The sequence below is a fragment of the Saccopteryx leptura genome, chromosome 1 (genome assembly GCF_036850995.1).
Source record: "Saccopteryx leptura isolate mSacLep1 chromosome 1, mSacLep1_pri_phased_curated, whole genome shotgun sequence".
Lineage (NCBI taxonomy): Eukaryota > Metazoa > Chordata > Mammalia > Chiroptera > Emballonuridae > Saccopteryx > Saccopteryx leptura.
The window spans coordinates 243,860,140-243,874,760 of NC_089503.1; the positions used below are offsets into that span (position 1 = coordinate 243,860,140).

Genomic DNA, 14,621 nt, shown 5'->3' on the forward strand with positions numbered 1-14,621 from the left:
CAGACTGAGTAACCCCCTGCTCAAGCCAGAAACCTTGGATCCAAGCTGGTGAGCTTTATTTTTTATTTTTTTATTTTTTCTGTATTTTTCTGAAGCCGGAAACGGGGAGAGACAGTCAGACAGACTCCCGCATGTGCCCAACTGGGATCCACCCGGCACGCCCACCAGGGGTCGATGCTCTGCCCCTCCGGGGCGCTCTGTTGCGACCAGAGCCACTCTAGCGCCTGGGGCAGAGGCCGAGGAGCCATCCCCAGTGCCCGGGCCATCTTTGCTCCAGTGGAGCCTCGGCTGCAGGAGGGGAAGAGAGAGACAGAGAGGAAGGAGAGGGGGAGGGGTAGAGAAGCAGATGGGCGCTTCTCTTCTGTGCCCTGGCTGGGAATCGAACCTGGGACTTCTGCACGCCAGGCTGACGCTCAACCACTGAGCCAACCAGCCAGGGCCGCTGGTGAGCTTTTTGCTCAAACCAGATGAGCCCACACTCAAGCTGATGGCCTCAGGGTCTCAAGCCTGGGTCCTCCACATCCCAGTCCGATGCTCTATCTATTGCACCACCGCCCGGCCAGGCTAAAGCATTCAATATTTTGCTCTTCTAATATCCATGGGTGGGGAAACAGGCTGGATAAGAAAGTGCTTGAGCCTGACCAGGCGGTGGCGCAGTGGATAGAGCGTCAGACTAGGATGCCGAAGGACTAAGGTTCGAGATCCTGAGGTCGCCAGCTTGAGTGCGGGCTCATCTGGTTTGGGCAAAAAGCTCACCAGCTTGGACCCAAGGTCACTGGCTTGAGCAAGGGGTTACTCGGTTCACTGAAGGCCCGTGGTCAAAGCACATATGAGAAAGCAATCAATGAACAACTAAGGTGTCGCAATGCGCAACAAAAAACTAATGATTGACACTTCTCATCTCTCCATTCCTGTCTGTCTGTCCCTGTCTATCCCTCTCTCAGACTCTGTAAAAAAAAAAAAAGAAAGAAAAAAAAGTGCTTGAGGGCCTTCCCATCTTCAAATCCCATCCCTAGCTCCTTCAAAAGCTAGTTTCATTTTGTATTTGCTTTACTTTTGTATTGTTCACAGATAGGGAAACTGAGGCATGGATAAGCAAAGTGATTTATCCAATTGAGGACCTTCTGGATTCATACCACATCCTCAATTCCTCCTACAAAAGCTAATTCCATTCCTGTAGACTCTCCCCAGTTTGTAGGGTCTTCCCCAAGAAGACCTACTGGGATTGCAAGGTAGGGTGCACCAGGCGGAAGGTACTACCTGGACAAAGTCCTAGAACCTGAGCTGGGGAAGAGGGACAAGAACTCCACACAGCCCAACTCCTTGAGACCCAGTCCTGTCCTTCTGAGAACCTGGAGATGTGTTCCATCTGCAGATGGGAACCTCGGAGTTTGTTACTCAAATATCTCCCTTTGTCCTCCTTCCTAGCCATTTGGGTTTCCGTTCTTTAGCATCTACCTTTAGAACTATTTAAATGCATGTTTAAATGGAATATAGCATTTAGAACTATAAAATGGAATACATGCATTTAGAACTATTTAAATGCATGTTAAAGCCCTGGCCGGTTGGCTCGGTAGAGCGTTGGCCTGGCGTGCAGGAGTCCCGGGTTCGATTCCCGACCAGGGCACACAGGAGAAGCGCCCATCTGCTTCTCCACCCCTCCCCCTCTCCTTCCTCTCTGTCCCTCTCTTCCCCTCCGGCAGCCAAGGCTCCACTAGAGCAAAGTTTGCCCGGGCGCTGAGGATGGCTCTGTGGCCTCTGCCTCAGGTGCTAGAATGGCTCTGATTGCGGCAGAGCGATGCCCCAAGATGGGCAGAGCATCGCCCCCTGATGGGCATGTCGGGTGGATCCCGGTCGGGCGCATGCGGGAGTCTATCTGACTGCCTCCCCGTTTCCAGCTTCGGAAAAATACAAAAAAATTAAAAATAAAATAAATAAATAAATAAATGCATGTTAAAATGGAATACCCACTGGTTTTCAACACAGTGGTCTGATAAAAGGAACTAGGCTCCTTGGAGAAATACACCAGTCCAGCCCAAGCATCATGTGATAGCAGAAAGTCAGAACTGTGCTCAAGAAATAGAAATGTCATAATGATGGGGCTCCCTAAAGAGGCAGAGGAGCCCACTAAGAGCTCCCAGCAGCCAAATATGGAATAATTTCTGCAACAAAATTAAGTAATACTACATTGTAACCCAGAGTAGGAAGTAAATACGCATTCCTCCACAGTGATATAAATGATTGAATAAATGCATACCTGGGGAAGAGACAAACTTTCTCTGCTAAATTCCCCATGATTAATGTAGATTCTCCATTCTTAGGGAGGTGGAGCTAAGGGACACCAGAGCCACTAGGAGCTGGGAGAGGTAGGGAGGACTCTCCCTAGAGCCTCTGGAAGAAGCAAGGCCTTCCAGCACTTTGAGTTTGGACTTGCGGCCTCCAGAACTGGGAGATGATAATCCCCTGTTGTTTCAGCCTCAGTGTGGGTTCTTTTATTGCATTGTGCATGTTTTGTACTGGCTGCCCCAGGAACCGCACACAAGTGACTTTTTTAAGGTCCTGCAACTGGGAAGTGGTGGAGCTGAGGTTTGAGCCAGGGCAGCAGAGCCAAGGCCCAAATGCTTCCAGTAATCTCCACAGCACCTGCCTCACCCTCTGGGCCTATCATAACACAAAGCTCCTTCCCCAGGCCTGCAGCCCTCAGTGACTAGGACCCAAGTGCATCCTGAGCGCCTATTGTATCCCCAGCCCTGCCCTAAAAGAAAACCCTAGATCTGGAGACCAGAGCACCAGAAATTTATTAAATTCTCCACTTTTCTCAAAGTGCAATAAGCCATACACACGAGAGGCGGGGGGAGTCCCCAGCCCTGCTCTTGTGGCCCAGGTTAGGGTGACCAGCCTGAGGACACCCAAAGCAACAGGCAGAGTCCGGCTGGGGGTATGGGGGAGATGAGGAGACACGGAGAGAGGAACATGGCAGTGGGAGGGCAGAGGCTTCTGGCTGGAAGTCCCAGACCTCCAGAATGAATAGAGGGGAGAAAAGTTGGGGGAAGGGGTTATAGAGCAGGCAGGGCCGCAAGAGCCACCAAAAAGCACCAGGGGAGGAAAACACACATTTCAAAAAGAGGATAAAACCAGCCTTTAAGACGCAGCTTCGGTCCTGGATCACAGGACACCAGCATGCATATGCACACGCACACACACATAATGCTCCTAGGATGAGGGGCAGCACCCCAGAGACCCCCCAATTCTAGCCAGAAAATTGGGAGCGAGATCAAGCAGGGACTAGAACAAAGCCCCTGATTTATCAGTTGGGGCAAATATTTGGTTTTTCTTCCCAAAAGGAATTTAAAAATCTACAACACATCATGCCAAATTAATTAAAAGTGATAAAAACCTAGCCTCTTCTTCCTTGCTTAATCTTCAGACTGGGCTGGAAAACCTGACTGAAGAAGGAAAATAGAATTGAACAGGCCAGGTCTCCCCACCCAAATACAAGTCCCAGAGTGGGGAGCTATGGGCCCAGGATAGCCTGGGGCAGGTCCAGCTGCCAGCATTTACCTGGAAGAGCTGGGATGAGATGGGGCCAGGGTGAGAGTACCACCCCAAGGGGGAGAGCACATATCCAAGGACAACTTCTAAAAATAACAAACATTTTGGTGGATGTTTGGGAAGTTTTGATGGGACGTGGGGGCAGGTGGGCTGGCATCAGCTACGTTGCTCCAGGTAAGCAGACAGGAGCAGCCCTGGGGGCAGGAAGTCCAGATGCCGATTGCTGACCTTCATCTGCCTCTTGCCCTCTAGGTCGGCACCTGCAAGAGGCAGGAATGAAAGGAATGCAAGAGTCATGGCAACATAGGTGCCATGCCCATGGCCCTTCTTTGCTGTAGGTTATGATGGCAAGCTGGCACTTGGAGTCTGGCTGACCATGACAGCCTCACGAGAACAGATACAGCTCTATGAGATCCTACATCTGCAACCTGTTTCATCCTTTCTGTTCCTTATCCCATGTTCAGATGGACGCACTGACACACACAGGCCGGAGGCCAAGGGGTACATTCACGGCCCTGAACAAGTGTACTGCCTCCTCCCTAGTTGCCTGCTTCCATCCCTGCCCTAGGATGACTGTGAAGCAGTCCCACCTGAAGGCTTCTGCCTGGCTGTTCCCTCTCCCCTGCTCCCTATCTTGACAGGGCCCCTTCTCCTGTGTTCAGGCAACACCTGGACTCCAGCAGAGAAGCACCCTCAGCCCAGCCCCTCCCTCCTGAATCTATAGTTACAAAGACAAGTAGGAGGGCTGCTCTTCTACCAAGGGATGAACCATCCTGGGGTTGCCATGAGAACTGTCTCCTCCACAACTCTGGCAGAAAACAGGCAGAAAGATAGGAGTGGAGAGTGAGGACCCAATAGGGCACCCAGGGCTGGCAATGGTCTGCAGGCACCCTCCCTGAGGGGTTGTGTTCTGAGACTGCCCCCCTTTGTAAGTGGGGACACAGGCCCCCGGATGGTGTACTGTACTTGCCAGAAATCGTGTGGCACAGTGGAGGGGAGTATGGTTAAATGAGGGCCCTGCAGACACTGGGGTCTCCTCATCTTATCTTGGGGACCATCAAGGCTCAGCTTTATCACCCCCACATAGGCCCCTCTCTACCCCTGGCCCTGAAGATGTGGATGGAGGGGGTCTGTGTCTACAGTGTCACACAGTGTAGAGCCAGGACCACAGGAACCTCTGATGAATTAATGCATCTCACTACCACCACTTTGCTCAAGCTGTCTCCCCCCACCGCCAAGGCTCCTGTTGAGTAAGCAGATACTATGTAGCCTTGACTTCCTTGGGCAGAATTGGCTCACTTAGGAAGGTCCAGGGGGCTGCCAGGACTTACTGGCTGAGATGAGGTCCATATACTGACAGACAGCATGGAGTAGCAGCCTCTCGAAGCTGTGGAGGAATGGGCAGTGAATAGCCATGGGTCGGAACCAGCCACCCTGGGATCTGGCTGTGCTTGCCCCCACCAGTCACCTGTTGTCCAGCATGGCTGTGTACACAGCCTGGGGAGACACAGAAAAGAACCTCAACAGCCGCTCCTCCCAGGTCTCCAGCGTTTCCTGCAGGAGAGACAGGCCCGAGGGCCAGACTGACTGTGATCTTGGCCAGGTTGTCCAGGCCCTCATATCCAGGACAGCCTCCAGAGCTCTAAGTCTTAGGTATAATGTGGCCTCTGACAGGCAACATGAGGCTACTTAACTGGTTCCAAGAATTCCAGGCATTCAGAAATCTTTTATAGTTTTGAATGCCTATACTTTCTGTCTAGTGAACTCCTACACATCCTGTAGTGCCCACCTTCATTGCCCTTGACACCCTCACCCACAAGGAGAGCCCTTGACTAGCCCTAGGTCCTGCATTCTGATCACACTGGTATGTATCCTGTCTTGTTTCCAACACAGCACATGCACTAGATAACTGGTGCCCCATCATGCCACCACCAGTTGAAAAGTTGAGACAGCCAAGTGAGAAAAGACTGGCCAGCCTGGTACTCACCATGGGGATGCGGCTCCTCTTAAGAATGGCTCGCAGGCGCCGGCTGATGCGTTGGAAGCACTCTCGGGGGGTGTAGGCTGGGTCTTCTGTAAGAATCCAAGGCTTAGGGCAGCAGCAAACTGCCCGCCTGCCCCTGCCAGGCTCCTCCCCACCTATCCCCAGTCTTGCCCTACACACTAGGCCGGGCCTCTATTCACGTGTCTGGTCCCTCTACCCCACATGCAGAGCTCACCTCTCCTCTGGTCTTCCCCCCGGTTAGGCCCCCTCCTCCGTGTCTTGCTCTTGGCCTCATCTTCTAGGTATTGGAGGACCCGCTCTTGCTCCTCCCCAGAGCGGTTCATGAAGTCATTCCAGACCTGGAACAGAGGCAGGCAGGCCCTGGGCTAATGACAGTACATTTCTGGGCCTCAGGTTCCTCATCTGGCCAACACACACAGGGGGCCACAAAGTGCATGGAAATACTCCTTGTGGACACCTTTGCCTGCCAGTTCATGGGGCACATGCAGACCCACTCCTCTGGAGAAGGATATCTCTATGGTTGAACAGATGAATCATGGGTGCTAGGAGGTTCTGGTGGAGACCTTGAGGGAGATCGAAGGGGGCATTTATCAAAGGACCAAAGGTGGGCGGGTATTCTTGGTAGAGGCACTAGCACAGGCACTGCCTGGTGGTGGGAGTCAGAACAGAAACACAGAGGCCAGTGTGGCTGCAGCAGAGAAGGGAGTGGAACGAGGGGGTAGAGGGCCCCACCTTTACATAGGTCTCATTGTTGCAGGCCTCAGCAAAGATGCCAGGTGCTGCAGGGGGTGCCAGGTCCCCATCCTCTGGACCAAGTGTTTCTCCGTCTGTCTCCAGCAGGGTCAGGAGGTACTTGGCTAGATGGAAACAGATGGTCTCTGGGCTGGGATGTGGCATTTGGGGCCCCCAGGCTCCATGGAGACCCGCAGACCATCTTTCCTCCTACCCTCTAAATATATGGTTTATACTCCCTGGCTACAACAGCCTCCTCACATCCACACTCCAGCTATTTTTCCCAGAAGGCACAGAAACCATCTCCAGAACTCCTCCTAACTCTCCCTGCCTTATTGAACTCCTACACACCCTTTAAAGCTGCAGCTCCAATGCCCAAAGCTCCCTTTAGCCTAGCCTCAGTATTCCCCAGCTCAGGGCCAGGCTCATAGTAAGGGCAACAGATAATTCCAACATGCACACCATTCTCATCTGAGTCCTAGGAACCCCCAGGAAGTACCCCTGAACCCTGCTCACTGTTTTCCAGGCGCTGGAGGCTCTTCCGCCCTTTGGCCTTGGGCACAAGGTCTGAGTTCCGCACAGCCTGGTTGATGAAGTGCTGCTTCCGCTTGGAGGCTGAGAACCTCTTCACTTGGGAACCAGCTAGAGTGGGCAGGCATCCCGAAAAGTGCCTGTGGGCCAGAGTTGGGGCAGAGGGCAGTCCTCAGGGCCAAGACAAGCCAGTACCCTCAGGCAGAACCCTACCATTGCCATTTAACTGCTTGTCATCCTCTGCTTGGTTTCCCTCAGCAGCAGGGAGCTCACCGTCTGCCAGGTGTGTATCCCTGGACCCTAAAAATTTCATTTTGTTTCATTGTCACATCACTTGAAAGGCAGGCATAACTGTGATGACAGGTTAGCAAACTGAGGCTCAGAGAAGAGAATACACTTGCCTGAATTCACAAATTGGGTGGGTGGCTAAGGAAAGCAGTTCCTCCCTCCCCCAGGCTTCCAGATTTTAGCCCCAGCCAGCTGATGAGGCCCAGAGTATACAAGATTTGAACACCACCATCCTCTGGGATTTCTTAAAGACTTTATTTACCTGAGCACAGCTGCTTCATGCCCTTGGACACCCCCACACACAATGTGCCCAGGGACCAGGACCAGGGAGGGGACTAGAGTGTCCCCTCACCCCACCCCCGACCCCGCAGCTAATCTGGCCTCCTCCAGAGCAAGTGGCATTAACTATGGAAATGGATTAACAGTGCCAAGACTCCTGCTGGGGACTTCAAGGCCAGGTGCAGTGGAACAGCAGGGGACTCTTAGATAAACTTCCTGGCAAAGAGAAGTTGCGGGGCCTTCAGGCCTTCCTGGTCAGCCACTAACAACCCCAAACCATAGGATGGTCCTTGCTGGGATCAGAAACCCTCACCCTGTGGACTGATGGTAGATTCTAGCCCTTAGAGAGTCTGGGGTCCCCCTCCCCATGTCCTAACTCCCTCCCCTTCATTCATTCTACTTCAGTCATCTCCTGCTGCTCTGCCAGTAAGCCAGATACAGTCCCACCTCTGGTTCTTTGCACTGGCTGTGCCCACTGCCTGGGGCACAGTCTCTTAAACTCTGAATGGCTCACTGGCTCACTTCCTTTTGGCTTCTGTTGAAACCTCCTTAGTGAGACTGCAACCTCTTCTATTTAATACCTTACTCCTTTGGCTTTCTGATCACCATACATTCTATTCCACTGATGACTGCTCACATTCCTGCTAGATCATAACCTCTGCTTGAGCACTCACAGCCATGCCTGGCACACAGTAGGTACTCAAAAAATAACTGCTGGATCAGATGTCCTGGAAAATCCCTGTGGCTGCCTATGAGTATGGGAGAAGACATTCAAAGCCAAACGAAGTTGGATAGGCACCCTCCACTGGGAACCCAGTCCCCATTTGCTTGGTTTCCTCCTGTGATGGGGATCTCACCCCCTCAGCCACATCAATAATCACCCTGGGTTGAGAGCATTCACATATCAAGTCAGCACAGGATCCAACCTGAGAGTTGGCCCCTAGAGGCCCAAGCACCCTCACCAGAAGCCCCAGATTCACCCATGTCTTCCCTGGGGCTCCAGTGTTTATGTCACTATTCTAGGAGCTGGACAGAGTCCAAGATGGCAGCCTGGTTGGGTCGATAACAGAAGCTACATGGGGGCGGGGGGACTGTCAGAAGACATCAGAGCAGGCAGGACTCAGTGAGAGAGTTCCAACACTCAGGGCATGGGGTTCTGAGAAATAGGGCTTCCCAACACCTTCAGAATAGGAACAGAACAAACACTTGAACCTGAGTCTGAGCAGAGCACCCACAACAAAAGCAAGCCTCCTGCTTCATTTGTGGGTCCACAAAGATCCTTGGTGGGCTCCTCAGACCAAAGCCCACTTAACTAAGACCCAACCAGCCCCTCCCATGTTCCACCACCATCCATGGCTCCCCAGCACCCTCATGGCAAGGTCCAGCTCTTCCTTGACCTGGCATTGGAGGCCCTGCCTGTCCTGTACCCAGACCACATGGTCTGTATCTGGTCCTACAGGCATTAGGGGGCTTAGTACCCTCTTGTGGATCTCAAGCTCTGAGCTGAGCCCTGGAAAGTGAGTCCCCCATTAATTCAAGCATGCTCACTTCTACCAGATTCCAGCAGGAGATAAGAAACATGTGACCTGGGTAGGTGGGGTAGGGAGTATAGGTATGAGGGGCCTGAATCCCCACTCAAGACATAGGGAGGATCAGGCATAAAAGGGGCATGGCACAATTATCCTGCAAGTCAGATCTGTAATAAAGGCTGGGTTGATGGGTGTTGAATCTTGGGATGAACTTTATATAAAAAATCTCTACAGCCTGACCAGGCGGTGGCATAGTGGATGGAGCGTCGAACTGGGATGCAGAGGACCCAGGTTCGATACCCCGAGGTTGCCAGCTTGAGCGTGGGCTTATCTGGTTTGAGCAAAAAAAAAAAAAAAAGCTCACCAGCTTGGACCCAAGGTCACTGGCTCGAGCAAAGGGTTTCTCAGTCTGCTGTAGCCCCACGGTCAAGGCACATATGAAAAAGCAATCAGTGAACAACTAAGGTGTCGCAAGGAAAGACTAATGATTGATGCTTCTCATCTCTCTCCATTCCTGTCTGTCCCTATCTATCCCTCTCTCTGACTCTGTAAAAATAATAATAATAATAATAATAATAAAATGAGCCATATTTCTAAAAAAAAAAATCTCTACAGGCCCTGGCCAGTTGGCTAAGTGGATAGAGCACTGGCTCAGCATGCAGCTGTGCCGGGGTCAAACACCAGTCAGGGTACACATGAGAAGCAATCATTTGCTTCTCTTCCCTTCCCTCTCTCCCTTCTCTCTCTTTTCTCCACTTGCAGCCTTTGGCTTAATTGGTTCAGTGTTGGCCTGGGGTACTGAGGATAGCTCAGTTGGTCAGAGTGTTGGCCTCAGGCACTGAGGACAGTTGGTTGATATGAGCATAGGCCCCAGATGGGAGTTGCTGAGTGGATCCTGGTTGGGGAGCATTCAGGAATCTGTCTGTTTCCCCTGCTCTCACTTAAAAAAAAAATCTCTATATGCAAAACACCAATGCCTGACCCCATCTGTCCCTGGGTGTTTCCTCTGTTCTGGCCACATGGGTCCCTTCATGTGCTTCAAACTAGCCAGGAACAATCCACCTCAGGATATTTGCATGTGCTGAGCCCTCTGTCTGAAGCACCCTTTCTCAGCTCTCTCTGTTCTCTGCTCAAATGTCACTTCCCTGAAAGTTGCCCCACCCCCACTAGCCCAATCAGCCCTGTTTGCCTGCTTCACCAGTTGGCATCCAAAATCAGCTGGCCCATGTATGTGTTTACTCCTTAATCCTCACCTTCCTTGCTAGACCTGTGCAAAGAGGACCCCGGATGAGGATGAGGTTGTTTTGGTCTCTGCTGTGTCCCCAATACAGGCCCACAGCAGGTGCTCAATAGCTGTTTGTTTACACATCTAAAGGCCAGTTCATCTGTTTCCTGTGTCACCCAAAGAGACTAATTTACAGATGGGGAAACTGAAGACTCAGACAGGGCACCTGAGGCTTTCTAAACCCACAGTCCTCAGGAAATGTGTGCAGAGTGGACAGGCCTAATGGTGAATAGTTGCTAAGTTAAGTTGGGTTTGGGGAGAACCAGACCCCATTGCTCCCAATTCTGTCTGCTCCCTGAAATGGGAATTTTGACATCCACTGCCCTGGGCAAAAATCACCTTCTCTGACCTGTCCCTCCCCCAGGAACCCGAAAGAAGAACTTACTTCCCTAACAGGAAATGTGGGCTCAGGGCAGAGGTGACTCAGACTAGGTGGGGCCAACTGGGCACCCCCCCCAACAGTGGGTACACCCCCCAAAACGCTGCGGTAGGGGCACTCTGTGGGGATCAGAGGTACACACCTGGTAGGTAAATACCTACTTTGCTTGGTTAAGGCCCCTCAGGTAAATACCCACATCTGCAGAAACCAGTATGGCCTCTGGTAAATGCCCAGAGGAGATAACATAAGTTAATAACAAATAACAATAAAGTAATAATAAATATAATAATAAAGTAATAATTTTAAAAAATTAAATGGCTCTGGGCCCTGGCCGGTTGGCTCAGTGGTAGAGCGTCGGCCTGGCGTGCAGGGGTCCCGGGTTCGATTCCCGGCCAGGGCACACAGGAGAAGCGCCCATCTGCTTCTCCACCCCTCCCCCTCTCCTTCCTCTCTGTCTCTCTCTTCCCCTCCCGCAGCGAGGCTCCATTGGAGCAAAGATGGCCGGGGCGCTGGGGATGGCTCCTTGGCCTCTGCCCCAGGCGCTAGAGTGGCTCTGGTCGCAACAGAGCGATGCCCCGGAGGGGCAGAGCATCGCCCCCTGGTGGGCAGAGCGTTGCCCCCTGGTGGGCGTGCCGGGTGAATCCCGGTAGGGCGCGTGCGGAAGTCTGTCTCACTGTCTCTCCCCGTTTCCAGCTTCAGTAAAATACAAAAAAAATAATAATAATAAAATAAAAAATTAAATGGCTCTGGCTGTTACAGCGTCATCCTGAAACATCAAAGTTGCCAGTTCCATCCCTGGTCAGCACCCCTAAGGGAAGCAACCAATGAATGCACCACTAAGTGGAACAACAAATGAATACTTTTCTCTCACTCTCTCTCCCTTCCTCTCTGTCTCTCTAAAGCAACCAATTAAAAAATAATAATAATGAAATAATAAAGATCCTTTTAAAATAATAAAACTAAAATAATAAGATTTTAAGATAATTAAAGAATGGACACTACCGTACTGGGCACTTCGGGGCTACAGGGTCACTGACCTTAACCACTCTGAGAAGAGGCCATTGTTATCTCATTTTACAAGTGGGGAAACTGAGGCACAGAAGGGTGGCTCACACAGGTTTCTGCGTAAAGATCAGGGTTCACAGGAAATCTGCGACCCAAGGGATCTACACTCATACGGGGGGGGGGGGGGGAGGATATCGACACCCATATGGGGTCACTCCACTTGCTTCCAGTCTCTCCTTCCCCAGACAGACAGGCCCCGGTTGCCCAGGTTTTAAGCACCCTCCCCGGTTAATCTGGGTTTGTAGCTGGAAATAAACCATAGCTCCGTGCACTCAGGAGGGGAGCTGATAACTCAGGCGGGGATCCAGCCCTGGCAGTGAGGTGAATATTCAGCCAGGGTATTGGGGACAGGAACACTGCGTGTGAATAAAAGCCAGGGACACCGTACAGCGGCCGCCCCACCCGAGCGGTAACAGGCGCACAGGACCCCCGGATGGTTTAGTACCCGGGACTCCAGGGCCCTGAGGGTCCTTAACCCACAACCGGGTATGCCCCTCCACACCAGCAAATACCCAAGGGCGGCGGGAATGGGATTTCCCCCGGTAAACACGGGCTAACAATAAGCTCCTCCACCTCCACCCGCGTCTAGGGGGTGTCACCGAGGAAAAGGGGCGGGGCGGGCCTGGGGCTGCGTCTGGGGGGGTTGAGGGGAGGGAGCCCCATAGCCCCGGTGGGTGGTGCGCCCCGCCCGCTCCACCGGCTCACAGCGTTCGCCGACTGCCCGGAACGATCCCCGCAGTCGCTTCCTCTGAGCCACCCTCGGGGTTCTCCAGTGCGACCATGGCTAGGGTGTCGCCTTCGCCGCCGCCACCCGGCAAGGCCTTCTCGGGGCCGGGCAGGAAGTGACGGACGCCCGGAGGCGGGCCGGGGCGGATCTTGGAGGCTGGCCGCGCCGCTCGGGGACCGCCGCCAAGAGGGCGGCCAGCCCTCGGGCTGCAGTTGGAGGAGCCACCCACCTCCTGGGGGGACCGACGGGGAAACTGAGACACTGAGGTGAGGGTGGGGGGACCGCGGCCACAAACCCAGGGTGCGAGCATGGTGGGGCACCCAGCCGCGAGAAATAGGAAACTGGAGGAGGGAAGGGGACGTCCTTTTTGGAGGCAGTGGAAGAGTGAAATGACCCCTACTATACCGCCCCCAGCCCCAGCACCCACGGGCTCTGGGGCCACAAACGTTTTTCTCTACTGTTCTGGCACACGATGAGTAGCTGCTCAATAAAATAAATCCTAGAGTATGCAGCCTGGACCTTGACCTGACCAGGGACCTCCCTCCCAAGGAGCTTTGACTGCACTGCACTCTTCATACCCTCTGAGATCCTCGGACCTGTTGGTGAGCTGCTTCTGCTCCCCAGAACCCCCTTTTAAGGTTCAGCCACCTGCTGAGTGCTCTCCTAGACCAGTTCAACTCATCCCCCCCAAAATTCCTCCACCTCCACCTGGTAACTGAGGGTCTCCTCATCCTAACCTGTCTACCACTCCACATGGATTTTTCTTCCCTTTCTGATTTTTATTCTGATTTGTCAAGAATAACTTCAGCCTGGCCTGTGGTGGCACAGTAGATAAAGCATCGACCTGGAACACTGAGGTTGCCTGTTCAAAGCCCTGGGCTTGCCTGGCACATATGGGAGTTGATGCTTCCTGCTCCTCCCCCTTTTCTCTCTCTCTCTCTCTCTCTCTCTCTCTCTCTCTCAAATAAATAAATAAATAAATAAATATCTTAAAAAAAAAAAAAGAATAACTTCAAGGTATAAAAAGGGTTAACAGGGGGCTGGGTAGCACAGTTGGTTGGAGCAGTCCCCCTGATTGCAGGTTTGATCCTGGGTCCAAGCACGTCCAGGAGTCAATCAATGGATGCATGGATAAGTGGAACAACGAACTGGTGTTTCTCTCTTTCTTTTTTTATTTATTTATTTATTTATTTATTTATTTATTTCTGAAGCTGGAAACGGGGAGAGACAGTCAGACAGACTCCCGCATGCGCCCGACCGGGATCCACCCGGCACACCCACCAGGGGCTACGCTCTGCCCACCAGGGGGCGATGCTCTGCCCCTCCGGTACGTTGCTCTGCGACCAGAGCCACTCTAGCGCCTGGGGCAGAGGCCAAGGAGCCATCCCCAGCGCCCGGGCCATCTTTGCTCCAATGGAGCTTTGGCTGCAGGAGGGGAAGAGAGAGACAGATAGGAAGGAGGGGGGGGTGGAGAAGCAAATGGGTGCTTCTCCTATGTGCCCTGGCCGGGAATCGAACCCTGGTCCCCCGCACGCCAGGCCGACGCTCTACCGCTGAGCCAACCGGCCAGGGCCGACCTTGGGGTTTTGAACCTGGGTTTTCTGCGTTCCAGGCTGATGCTCTATCCACTGCGTCACCGCCTGGTTAGGCTCAATAATCACTTTTTTAAATGGTGAACAGGAAAATGTTTTCCATTCCCGGCTCTTTGCACTCTCCCCTGGAGATAGTTGATGTGCTTTAATGCCTATGCATATCTATTCACCCCTCCCCTAATTGCAGTCTTTTTACAAACGGTAGCATCTTTTTCTCTGCTGTATAGTACTCCACAGTGGCAACCATCCTAGTACATTGTTGTGTGCCTCATGGACTAGTCTCTGGGGTCCATTTCTAGGTGTGGTTTTATTTTTATTTTTTGTATTTATTTTTTATTTTTATTTATTTATTTATTTGTATTTTTCTGAAGCTGGAAACAGGGAGAGACAGTCAGACAGACTCCCGCATGCGCCTGACTGGGATCCACCTGGCATGCCCACCAGGGGCGAAGCTCTGCCCACCAGTGGGCGATGCTCTGCCCCTCCGGGGCGTCGCTCTGTTGCGACCAGAGCCACTCTAGCGCCTGGGGCAGAGGCCAAGGAGCCATCCCCAGCGCCCGGGCCATCTTTGCTCCAATGGAGCCTCGGCTGCGGGAGGGGAAGAGAGAGACAGAGAGGAAGGAGAGGGGGGTGGAGAAGCAGATGGGCGCTTCTCCT

The 14,621-nt window shown here is 52.7% G+C and overlaps 1 protein-coding gene across 2 annotated transcripts; it reads right to left on the reverse strand.

Annotated features, from left to right (window-relative positions):
- Positions 1-2,775: 2,775 nt before the first annotated feature.
- R3HDM4 (R3H domain containing 4) lies at positions 2,776-12,480 on the reverse strand. 2 transcript variants are annotated; one of them, XM_066341843.1, is made up of 8 exons: positions 12,351-12,480; positions 6,806-6,960; positions 6,290-6,414; positions 5,772-5,895; positions 5,540-5,622; positions 5,021-5,106; positions 4,884-4,939; positions 2,776-3,812 (listed from the first exon to the last, which is right to left on the reverse strand). In XM_066341843.1, exons 1-8 carry the CDS (start codon positions 12,425-12,427, stop codon positions 3,709-3,711), a joined length of 810 nt encoding a protein of 269 aa, XP_066197940.1. In that variant the 5' UTR covers positions 12,428-12,480; the 3' UTR covers positions 2,776-3,708. The 2 variants fall into 2 exon arrangements, with proteins under 2 accessions (XP_066197940.1, XP_066197933.1); XM_066341836.1 differs by having other exon boundaries at positions 5,540-5,625.
- Positions 12,481-14,621: the final 2,141 nt, after the last annotated feature.